The 12,710-nt window shown below is 52.3% G+C and overlaps 1 protein-coding gene across 1 annotated transcript in view; it reads right to left on the reverse strand.

The window, feature by feature from the left end:
* Positions 1–12,710, reverse strand: part of stac3 (SH3 and cysteine rich domain 3) — a 112,357-nt gene that overhangs the window by 90,848 nt on the left and 8,799 nt on the right. The window contains exons 2-5 of the mRNA XM_072567315.1: positions 11,274–11,371; positions 10,408–10,489; positions 5,298–5,395; positions 950–1,013 (exon numbers count right to left, since the gene is read on the reverse strand). Coding sequence (XP_072423416.1) covers positions 950–1,013; positions 5,298–5,395; positions 10,408–10,489; positions 11,274–11,371 — 342 coding nt within the window. The remainder of the gene's footprint in view (positions 1–949; positions 1,014–5,297; positions 5,396–10,407; positions 10,490–11,273; positions 11,372–12,710) is intronic.

Below are 12,710 nucleotides of genomic sequence, written 5' to 3' on the forward strand. Positions count from 1 at the left end.
ATCTCAGACTATATGAAGAAAGAAACAATATTTCAGGACTGAAACACAACTTTGGTGCCTCAACCTTGTTTTGAGCAGCAGGATTGGACAGCCAGGTGACAGGTTAATGTCTGCTCTGTCACCATGGCAATGTCCAGCCAAGGGAGGCCTGGTCTCTCAAGGCTTTCAAGCTGCTACGATCCCGAATGCACAGTTGGAAGTGAGGAAGCTGGGATAGGTTACCTTCGCTGCGTGTTAGTCTGGTGGGAAGGTTCTGCTTTATTTCACAGCAGCACGATTGTAGTCCTTTCAGGGATACACTTTCAGAGACCTCCTGGAGCGCTTCCCCTGTGACCACACATTGCTTAAGGAGAGCTACATCCACCCAGCAGGGACTGGCAGGGAGTTCCTGGGATAGACGTCAGAGCTCACAGTAGGGCAGGGGGTATAATGGGGCGGGGGCACAGTGGGGCAGGGGGTACAGTGGGGCAGGGGACAGAGTGGGGCAGGGAGTACGATGTGGCAGGGGGCACAGTGGGGCAGGGGGCACAGTGGGGCAGGGGGTACGATGGGGCAGGGGGCACAGTGGGGCAGGGGGTACAGTGGGGCAGGGGGTAAGATGGGGCAGGGGGCACAGCAGTGACTGTATAAAATGGTCTGGCCTTTTTGCTGTCCCATTGGCCTGTCTGTCCACCTGCCATTGTTCGTGTTACCCTCCTGTGTGCGTTCCAGCGTGTGTGAATCCTTTTCAAGATGGCACAGTGTTGAGATGGAGTCCATATGGTCAGCTCAAAAGGAAGGTCTTCCCCCTGTCCAATCGGAGCAGTGTGTTGTTCCTGGAGATTATGTCGAATCTGGCACTGCCCTGGGTCATGGGACAGGGTGCCCTTAGATGCCCCTGTCAAAGACATTCTCTGCCAAGGAGTGTTCTTGTGCCTCTGTGCAAGGCTGGCACTGCCCACAGACCTACCTGCTGACCCGTGTTGTTCCCCAGGCTTGGGATTATCAAATTCTTCATCAACCATTTGCGCAGGCTGGAAAGCACAGGAAAGAGTTACAGAGTTACCCAGGCTATCCAGTCCAGCCCACTGCATCCCCTGGGGCTGAAATTGTGCGCCTGTCACACATGCCAGCACTTTGCGCCACCCAATGTCCACCCTGTGCCAGGCCGTGGGCAGCCTGTTCATTCACCGCCTTCCTGCCAACTTCCAGCAGTTGGGTGTTTTTGACGCAGGTAGAAACGTGCAAGTGGCGCCTTTCGAAGCTGGGTCTGGTACCCGCTGCTGTGGTTAGGCCGGGGCGTAGACTTTCCTATTCGGCCTGCTGTTGCCCTGCCAGCCTTCAAGATACTGGGGGGGGCGGCACTCCACAGCTCCCCGAGGGAGCTGGCTACACGGCCAGCCGAGGCCACGCCAAGAAAGAACAAAGGCAATGAAACATGGTCTGAGTAGGGAGTGGGGGAACCTGCCCTCGTCGCAGGCTGGATGGTTTGGGAAAAGGCAGCTGTTGCTTGTCCTCACGTGGGCTCCCTCTCAGAGTAAGAACAAACTCAATCCTGGAAAGTGCAGTCATCTCGGAGGACAGAACTGGAGCGTGTCTGGGAAAAGACGACACATTTTTGGTAACATCGACACCCATCGGGACAACTTGCAAGACATGTTACCATACATGTTGCCAGTCTCTTTGATATTCTTGGCACACCAGCAGCTGTCCTTCCTCAGGAGGCTAAGCAAATTCAGCACGTCCACAAGGACTCGTTACCAATTGTTACAGATGCACCGTGGAAAGTACCATGATGGATCACAGCTTGGTACAGTAACGGCTCTGCCCAGGACTGGAACAAACTACAGAGAGGAGTGAACACAGCCCAGTCCCTCCTTCCAACCATTGGCTCCATCTACCCTTCCCACTGCCTCAGGAAGGCAGCCAACATCATCACAGACCCCTCCCACCCCGGGTACGCTCTCTTCCAACTCTCCCCTCGGGCAGAAAATACAAAAGTTTGAAACCACGTACCAACAAATTCAGGAACAGCTTCTTCCCCGCTGTTATCAGACTTATATATTAGATCTCTCGTACATTAGAGTTGACCTTTCTCTGCACCTTCTCTGTAACACTATATTCTGCGTTCTGTTCTCTCACCCTGATGTACGTGTGTGAGGCAGGATTTGTCTGGACAGCACGCAGTACAATACTTTTCACTGTATCTCGGTACGTGTGGCAATAATTAATCAAATGGCCCTGATCAGTGCACCCTAAGAAATATTGACAAATTGGCTCTTCTTCAGCCATATCAGGGTTGGTGTGGATCTACCTGATGGCTGCTGGTGTACACATACCAATTCGTTTCTCTCACTTGCTGGGTGGCATACCAGTAACCTAGCAACACAACTGCCACCTTCCCTCTGCCCCATTCCTATCATTAACCGTGGGCTGGTCGATTACCCACTTGCTCTCAGGAGACCATCAGCCTTTATTGATCTCTTCAGTCATGGCACATGGTTAGCACCACCTCAGCCAGCAGGTATCACCTCTTCCCAATGGCCCCTTGCCAAGGTGAGGCTGAGCTCCCTTATCCAGGTACTGGGAACCTGACTGCAGGAAGAATCAGAAAACCCTAAATCATGGAGAGACAGCAAGTTAAGGTTTCGAGGTGTTCGCCTGCTACTCTCTCCATGGAGGCTGCCTGACCCACTGGGATCTCCAGCTGTTTCCCATACAGATCCCAGCATCTCCCGTCATTTGCCTCGATATTCCAGGCACACGGGTTAAATCCCAGCAGATGGCGAAATTTGAACTCAATAAAAGCCCCGACTTTCCCTCCACTGTAAGGTCAGGAATGAGGACGTTTGCTGATGGTTGCACAATGTCCAGCACCAGTCGCCACTCCTCAGAAACCGAAACAGTCCGTGTCCAAATGCAACAAGATCTGGACAATACCCAGGCTTGGGCTGTTAACTGGCAAGGAACATTCACAGCACCCAAAGCCCAGGCAATGGCCCTCCCCAATAAGAGAGAATGTAACTCTGCCCCTTGACATCCAATAGTGTTACCATCACTGAATCCCCCATTCTTAACACCCTGGGGGTCACCATTAACCAGAAACTGAACTGGACTCACCACATACACACTGTGGCTACAAGAGCAGGTCAGAGGCTGGGAATCCTGCAGCGAGTAACTCCCCTCCTGACTCCCCAAAGCCTGTCCCACCATCTCCAAGGCACAAGTCAGGAGGGTGAGGGAATATTCCCCACTTGCCCCTGGATGGGGGCAGCTCCAACAACACTCAAGAAGCTCGACACCATCCAGGACAAAGCAGCTGCTTGATTGGCCCCACATCCACAAACACTCCCTCCCTCCTCCCACTGACACTCAGTAACAGCGGTGTGTCCCATCTACAAGATGCCCTGCAGAAATCCACTAAAGATCCTCAGGCAGCACCATGACCACTTCCATCGAGAAGGACAAGGGCAGCAGATACATGGGAACACCACCCCCTGCAAGTTCCCCTCCAAGCAACACTCCATCCTGACTTGGAAATATATCACCGTTCCTTCAGTGTCACTGGCCCCTTTCAGAATGTGTGTAGCACCCTCTGAGTTAGAGAGGCTAGTTGCTGATGTCGTGAGAATGTAACCCTGGGCAACGTGGCTTCCAGCGCTGGCTGGTAGAATTCAAATCCAGATCCCGCATCTGAAGCTGGTCTCAGTGATGGTGACCATGCCAACCATCAGCAATTGCTTAAAAACACCTCCCCCCCCCCCTCACTCGTCCTTTTGTGAAGGAAACCTGCCATCCTTCCCTGGCATGGCCTGGCCAGGCCTGGGTGTAACGCCAGAGCCACAGCCAATGGGGGATGACTCTGAAACAGCTGAGCGAGGCACTCAGCCCAACGCCAGTTAGCGATGGGCAATAAATGTCAGTCATACCCACGTCCCAGAAGAGGAAACTAGCTCCACAATCGTCTTCTACAGAAAGCACGGAGCACATCTCCCCATCTTTTTAGAGTCAGTTGGCCACTTCAAGGACTCGTTCTGAGCTGGATGCCAATGGGCACCTGACAGACACACAGCGGGTGAACTGTGGCTGCCATCGTACCAGCGGGTGAACGGTGCCTGAGGCTGGAGAGAGACCCAGTTTGTTCAGGGGTAGGAGGTAAGGTGGTGTTGACAGAACAGGACCTCAACTCCACTGAATCCCATGACCGCCACCCCCCCCCCCCCCCCCCCCCCCCCCCCCCCACTGGATGCAGGAGCGAGCACTGGCACTGTAGGAATGGTGCACCAGCAAAACCCGAGGGACAGTGGCTCCGTGACACTATAGAGCAGAGACGCTTTGAAAGGTCACTGGAGCTGAAGTGTTTTTTGTTCTCTGCGGATGCTACCAGACCTGCTGAGTTTTTCCAGCCATTTCTGTTTCAAGTTTAGATCTCCAGCCTCCTCAGGCCTTTTGGATGTTTGGCGAGAAACTGGAGATGCTGCTGACCTTCCCCAGGACAGCACGGCAGAGATGGACTGCTCCAGTTTACCCTGGGACTCAATGTTGCTGTCGGAGCAGAGTCCTTTCACAACAGGCTGCAGGTTGCTATGGACAGGAAAGACAGAGGCTCCATCACATGACTGGCTAGGAATCCCCCCTGCTCCTAACTGCTGGCCATTGGCCTGTGCTGGGAGCATCGAATCATTGCTAACAAGCTGTATCATTCCCGCTCGGAACCGGCTGTCTGGCAGAGCATCCAAAAGGGCAGTGTGTGGGGGGAGCTCCTGCCAGGAGAAGGGACGTTGGCGGGGGAGTGAGGAAGGAAAGGATGAAGAAGACCACAAGAGTGACAAAATGGATGCCCACCTCCAGCAAATGGATTGGATGGAACTTCATTCTGTGAGAAAACAAGAAAAAAACCGACAGGCAAAGACAGAGAGCAACCGCGAGAGCTCTCCACAACGCGATAGCCGCGAGAATTGGGAGCATCCTAGCAGCTGCTCCCAGCAGCCTTTGCACCTTCTCCTTCAGGTTCCTGTCTGCATTTCAGGCCTGCGCTCTGCTGATGCTGCAAGGCAGGACAACGTCTAGGCCTCAGAGCGGGGCCTGGCGATGATGGACCACCGCGTGTGAACTCGAACCACCCATCGATACCCACGCCGTGTGCGTCTCCCATGACATCGCCCCACCCCAAGTGACCGGCCACCAGGAAGGTTCCAGTGTGTCCCACCCCCCTCAGCTCCCCGCTGTGTGTCAGGGCTGCAGCTACAATTTCAGCCCCTTCCCCCTCCGCCTCTCTCTCCCTTTCCCCCAGCGCCATGCCCAGTGTCACCACTTACATTTTTCTTGTCCTCGGAGTTCTTCTTCCTCTCACGGTTGGCCATGACAACCCCTGTCCGGAGTGTCTCATAGACTGGGTCCGACCGGTTTGCCACAGCTTTGAGGAGGAAGGGGAAAGTCAGATCAGGGCCCCCAGCTGGAAGGTGTGGGCCGCGCGCAGAGGCGTCCGGCCTGAGTGCCTGCTCACACTGCACCTCCACTCACAAGCCCTCCCCCACCACCATCCTCTGCACCCCCCCCCGCCACCTTCCGTTCCGGCCTCCCTCGGACTCATCCACCTCTAACACTCCCCAGTGGGAACAAGCTTCACTTTCTCCTCAATCTCTCCCACAGCGGATCTGTGGAATGCGTTGCCATGGAGAGCTGTGGAGGCCAAGGCTTTGAGTGTATTTAAGCCCGAGAGACAGATCGGTGCTTGGTTAGTGAGGGGGAACCAAGGGTTGCAGGGAGAAGGGAGGGAATGGGGTTGAGAAACATCTCAGCCATGATCAAACATCGGAGCAGACTCCGTGGGCTGAATGGCCTCATTTCAGTCCTTTGCCTCATGGTCTCCCAGTAACCATGTTTCTCCTGGATCCCCCAATCTGATTTATACACGACTTGTTCTATTATTCGTATCTATAACCTCGATTTCTGGCTTCAATCCCAGTCTTTGTGTGAAATGGAGATGAAAACAGTGCAAAGGCTATAGCACATCCAAGAGAGATGTGTAATGAGCCAGGTGGAGTCGGAGTTAATCAGGGAGCCCTGGCTGACAGATATGATCAGGAGTGTCCTGGGTTCTGTTCACTCTGCGAGCTGGCTCTGAGGGAGCTGGAGCAGTGCCAGGGCCTCTCCATGTGTAGCTAAAGGGGGACTTGGATACCAGCCCCTGGGGAGTTATTACATATGAAGGCTGGCGCGGGGCACAGTGCTCCAACTGAGGTCAAGGCAAGGTTCTGTCAAAGTTTGAATGCTTTCAACAACGAGTGAAGTCCGTTCTTCAGACCAGAGCAACCAAAGGATATGGGGGTGAAAGTGGGGAAAAGGGGACTGCGTTGGACAATCAGCCATGATCATACAGAAGGGCCGAATGACCTAATCCACGCTCTTTTGTATGCTTCCATGGTTAATATAACTTTGCTGGTTTGGAATTCTATCCCATAGGATTTGGATAGGGCATGGGCATGGACATGGGCAAAGGTAATGATTGATGAAAATGTCGAAAAGCCTATGGAACACCATGTCCTACTCTCTGCCAGTCTGGGTAACAAGTCCTTTTTGACTTGTTCAGTGACTTGGGCAAGCTTCACGTTGGTGAGGGGGATTGACAGACCCGGCAAATGGCTACCAGAACGAATCATGCGGGAGGCCATAAAACTCTGGTAACACGATAACAGATCATTGAGTTGCTATGACAACCTGGACTTGCTGTATCCCTTCAGATCCATCAGCTAACGTGCATTCCGCACTCAGTGGCAGTGTCCAGTTGGCAGGAGATTGGCATCAAAGAAAGTTGACTTGTTTTCTCAGAGGTTTACCAGTGGAAGGTTGGGAGGAGCCTAACGGAAGTGACTGACATGGTTACCACGGAAACTCGATCCCCCCCCCGCCACTATCCAGAATCATGAAGTGCTTCGAGAGGCTGGTCATGGCCCACATCAGTTCTAGTCTCCCAGCCTGCCTCGATCCCCTATAATTTGCCTACTGACGTAACAGATCCTCAGCAGACACCATTTTCCTTGCCCTATACTCATTCCTGGAACACCTGGAAAAGAAGGACACCTACATCAGACTCCTGTTCATTGACTACAGCTCCGTCTTCAACACCATGATCCCCTCGAGACTGACCTTAAAACTCAGACCTAGGTCTCAGCTCCACCCTCTGTAACTGGATCCTCAGCTTCCTGACCCACAGACCAAAATCAGTGAGGATTGATAACAGCATCTCCTCCATGATAACACTCAATACTGGAGCTCCCCTCCCCCCCAAGGATGTGTTCTCAGCCCCCTACTGTACTCCCTCTACACCCACAACTGTGTTGTCAAATTCAGAATGAACGCCATCTCCAAGTTTGCTGATAACACCACCGTGGTAGGCTGGATATTAAACAACGATGAGTCAGAATACAGGAAGGAGAGAGAGGGCTTGGTGACCTGGTACAATGAGAACAATCTCTTTCTCAATCTCGGCAAAACTAAAGAACTGCTCACTGATGTCAGAAAGAGCGGAGGAGGACATACCCTTACCGACATCAACGGAACAGAGGTGGAGAGCGTCATGTTCTGAGGAGTGTATCATCGATAGTCACAGGTGAGGTGCCGGAAGACTGGAGGTTGGCTAACGTGATCCCACTGTTTAAGAAGGGCGGTAAGGACAAGCCAGGGAACCATAGACCAGTGAGCCTGACCCTCGGTGGTGGGCAAGTTGTTGGAGGAATCCCGAGGGACAGGATGTACATTGTATGTGGAAAGGCAAGGACTGATTAGGGATAGTCAACATGGCTTTGTGCGTGGGAAATCATGTCTCACAAACTTGATTGAGTTTTTTGAAGAAGTAACAAAGAAGATTAATGAGGGCAGAGCAGTAGATGTGATCTATATGGACTTCAGTAAGGCGTTCGACAAGGTTCCCCATGGGAGACTGATTAGCAAGGTTAGATCTCATGGAATACAGGGAGAATGAGCCATTTGGATACAGAACTGGCTCAAAGGTAGAAGACACAGGGTGGTGGTGGAGGGTTGTTTTTCAGACTGGGGGCCTGTGACCAGTGGAGTGCCACAAGGGTCGGTGCTGGGTCCTCTACTTTTTGTCATTTATATAAATGATTTGGCTGTGAGCATAAGAGGTATAGTTAGTACGTTTGCAGATGAATTGGAGGTGTAGTGGACAGCGAAGAAGGTTACCTCAGATTACAACAGGATCTTGATCAGATGGGCCAATGGGCTGAGAAGTGGCAGATGGAGTTTAATTTAGATAAATGTGAGGTGCTGCATTTTGAGAAAGCAAACCTTAGCAGGACTTGTACATTTAATGGTAAGGTCCTAGGGAGTGTTGCTGAACAAAGAGACCTTGGAGTGCAGGTTCATAGCTCCTTGAAAGTGGACTCGCAGGTAGATAGGATAGTGATGGAGATGTTTGGTATGCTTTCCTTTATTGGTCAGAGTATTGAGTACAGGAGTTGGGAGGTCATGTTGCGGCTGTACAGGACATTGGTTAGGGCACAGTTGGAATATTGTGTGCAATTCTGGTCTCCTTCCTATCAGAAAGATATTGTGAAACTTGAAAGGGTTCAGAAAAGATTTACAAGGATGTTGCCAGGGTTGGAGGATCTGAGCTATAGGGAGAGGCTGAACAGGCTGGGGCTGTTTTCCCTGGAGTGTCGGAGGCTGAGGGGTGACCTTATAGAGGTTTACAAAATCATGAGGGGCATGGATAGGATAAATAGACAAAGTCTTTTCCCTGGGGTCGGGGAGTCCAGAACAAGAGGGGCATAGGTTTAGGGTGAGAGGGGAAAGATATAAAAGAGACCTAAGGGGCAACTTTTTCACCCAGAGGGTGGTACGTGTATGGAATGAGCTGCCAGAGGAAGTGCTGGAGGCTGGTACAATTACAACATTTAAGAGGCATCTGGATGGGTATATGAATAGGAAGGGTTTGGAGGGATATGGGCTGGGTACTGGCAGGTGGGACTAGATTGGGTTGGGATATCTGGGTCAGCATGGACACGTTGGACTGAAGAGTCTGTTTCTGTGCTGTACATCTCTATGACCTTCGGAGTGACGATCACCGCCAATCTGTCCTGGACCTCCCATGTGGATGTGACAGTCAGTCAGGTCCAACAACGCTGCCTCTTCTTCCTCAGGCAGCTCAGCAAATTCAGCGTGTCCCTAAAGACCCTCACTGACTCTTACAGAGGTACCACTGAAAGCAGACTGTCCAGGGGTATGATGGTCTGGCTCAGTATCTGCTCTGCCCAGGACTGTCAGAAACTCCAGAAGGTGGTGTGCACAGCCCAGACCATCACAGAAGCCAACCTCCCATCCATCGACTCCATCTACATTTCTCATTGCCGCAGAATGGCTGCCAACGTCATCATCATCCTGACAAAGAGCTTTTGCCCGAAACGTCGATTCCCCTGCCCCTCTGATGCTGCCTGACCTGCTGCGCTTTCCCAGCACCACCCTCCCGACTCTGATCTCCAGCATCTGCCGTCCTCACTTTCACCCAACATCACCAAAGATCCCCCCCCCCCCCCCCCCAGTAATGCTCTCTTCCGTCAGGCAGGAAGCTTAAACACACATCCCAACAGGTTCCGGAACAGCTTCTTCCCTGCTGTTACCCGACCTCTCTCACTTCAAGTAATATTGACCTTGTTTTTGTTCACCTCCTGTGCAGATGTAACCCTGGATGCCTCACTCTGCCTGAGCACTCTGTGATCTGTGTGTCCTTGTCTGCAATGATCTGCTCGCAAAACAAAACTTTTCACTGTCCTCAGGTACATGTGACTGCAATTACTCAAATCGAATTGACTCTGCTCAAATGTGGATATCACATCTTGAGGAATTCCCCAGGTGAGCTCGGTTCTTGTGGTTTGATTTGCTGACCTGGACGGATGCGGGCATTGTGAAGCATTTGCAGTTTTTTTACCCAAAAGGGTCCCAACTCAGATCAGGCAGGAGAGCACATTGGCCGAGCAACTTAGAGGTGCCCATTTATATGGAGCGGGGGATTGGAGGAGGGGAAGAGTGGGAAGGGAAAGCAAGAGGGTGGTACAGTATCCTGCACTTTGGTGGTGAGGACTGCTTCACCGCGTGTCTCTGGAGGCTGTGAGAAACGCCCCCTGAGGATTGGCGACAGTGACGCAAGTTTTCCCAGCATGCTCTGGGTACATGCTGAGGTGAAGCAAAACCTGTCGGCACTCTGCCAGAGACAGGGCTCTGGCACTGAGGGCTCTTTGCATTTCACCCCACAATCACCTCCACCTTTCCCTTTTCTCACAGTGCCTCTTTGCCCACTGCCAGGCTGCGTCCTTTAGAGAGCAAACACCATTTCGTTGATCACTCGCCCAAAAGCCCTGTCACAAGCTCCATGCGAAATGTGAGCTGGGTCTGGTGTGGTTCACTTACAGAAAGGAAGGAGCTCCTTTATACAGGCGAACTGCTGGTTGCTGTACAGAGGAGAGCTGTATGCTCTGCGAAACCCAGGAGGCTAGATTGAAAGGACATCGCACGTTAGAGAGGGCATTAGCATGGACAGACTTACACGCTGGATTACTAAGAAGGACGAGCTACTGAAAAATCATTTCAGGTTGAAATTTCAAACAACTTTGATCGAGCGATTCGGTCTGCTTCCCGCTGAGTGCCCTCCACCCCACCACCCAGACGGTCTCCCGAGGAGATGCAGGTTTTTCACAGAACCAGTGCCACAGGGAGTCTGGGCATTGACCAATCCGAGGGTGGAGAGATCACAGCGAAACAGGGCACCCTGGCATCACCAGATCCTTCGCCATCCACCAAACACATTGAGGGAACCGCTGAACCCAACAAGCAAACTCATCACCCTCTGACCCCCAGTACAGTGACCCTGCCCTCTGACCTGGAGCACAGTGACCCTGCCCTCTGACCCCCCCAACATGGCGACCCTGCCTTCTGACCCCAGCATGGGGACCCTGCCCTCTGACCTTGAGCACAGTGACCCTGCCCTCTGACCTTGAGCACGGCAACCCTGCCCTCGAACAGAGAGAGTCCCCCTTTGTGCCCAGGCCTTTGGCACTGATGTATCTCCCCAGCACCCTCTTACCCCGAGAAAGCTAGGGGTTTGAAGTCACTTTAAGTTGGCATGGTGAGATGGCATGGTATACCCCTCCTAGTTTTCCCGTTCTGTTGAGGCATCCTGTGCAACCAACGCCTTCGTGCCCAGCTCTCACTGTGGCTGAAAGTGAAGGTGAGCCCCTTGCATGAGAATAGATCGTAGGGAGAAACAGGAGACTTACGATCTTGCCAAAGCACCGCTGAAACTCCACGTAGGACTGGCAGTGATGGTGGATGTTTGTTTTGCAGTTCTTGCACCTTAAACCAAACTTGTTGTTCACTGCAGGACAAGAATTTGGCAACAATTAATACCAAAGTGGGAAAGGGGTTCCCGAAATCGAATTTTCAGGAACAGGAAGCATTTGTGGAAGAACTCCCTGCATCCTTCCTCCAGCACACAAGCAACATCAAATGGATTGGAGGGAGAATCGAGGAAGGTCAACTACTTGCGTTGTCCATCAGCCCACGTTGAACATGGATAGGTGGTGTGGAAAGAAAGTCTCCATTCTGACCAGAATCCTGCTGAGAGTGCAACAGGAATCGAACACAGCCACTAACAGAGAGACACAGGGCTCGCAGCTGGGAAAGCTCCTCTGAGGAACTGAAAAACAGCTGAAACAGGAGGGAAGAGAAAAAGGCTGCCATTTTGCCTCTCCACGCTCCAATCAAACTGAAAGGTTATATGAAGCCAGGCGGATGCAATGGCAAGTGTACGAAAGAGCATCAGATCTACTTAAACCCAGAGCAGCTGCTGTTCTGAAGAGACACTTAATCACTCTCAGAGGGAGAAGAACAGCAAAAAAAACCCCACCAGAAATATTGATAGCCTTTTGAAGGCATGCTCCGAACCCCAAGTGAAGGTCACTTTGAGAAGGTGTGCGTTTGATGTTAGGGTCCAAGGTGAAAATGAGAGAAGAGACCACTGCCTTGGAACACACACTCACTCACACACACTCACACACACACACTCACTCACACACCCACACACACTCACACACCCACACTCACTCACACACACCCAGACCCACACTCACTCACACACACACTCACACACTCACACACACTCACACACACACAGACACACACTCACACACACACACACACACCCACACTCACACACACACACACCCACACTCACACACCCACACTCACCCACACTCACACACACACTCACACACACACACTCACACACCCACACACACACACACCCACACTCACTCACACACACACACACACACCCACACTCACATACACACACTCACACACCCACACACCCACACTCACACACACACACACCCACACTCACTCACACACACACACACACCCACACTCACTCACACTCACACACACACTCACACACACCCAGACCCACACTCACACACACACACCCACACTCACTCACACACACACACACCCACACTCACTCACACACACACTCACACACACCCAGACCCACACTCACTCACACACACTCACACACCCACACTCACTCACACACACACTCACACACACCCAGACCCACACTCACTCACACACACACTCACACACCCACACTCACTCACACACACACTCACACACCCACACTCACTCACACACTCACACACACACTCACACACACC

This window comes from Chiloscyllium punctatum, chromosome X (assembly GCF_047496795.1).
Source record: "Chiloscyllium punctatum isolate Juve2018m chromosome X, sChiPun1.3, whole genome shotgun sequence".
NCBI lineage: Eukaryota > Metazoa > Chordata > Chondrichthyes > Orectolobiformes > Hemiscylliidae > Chiloscyllium > Chiloscyllium punctatum.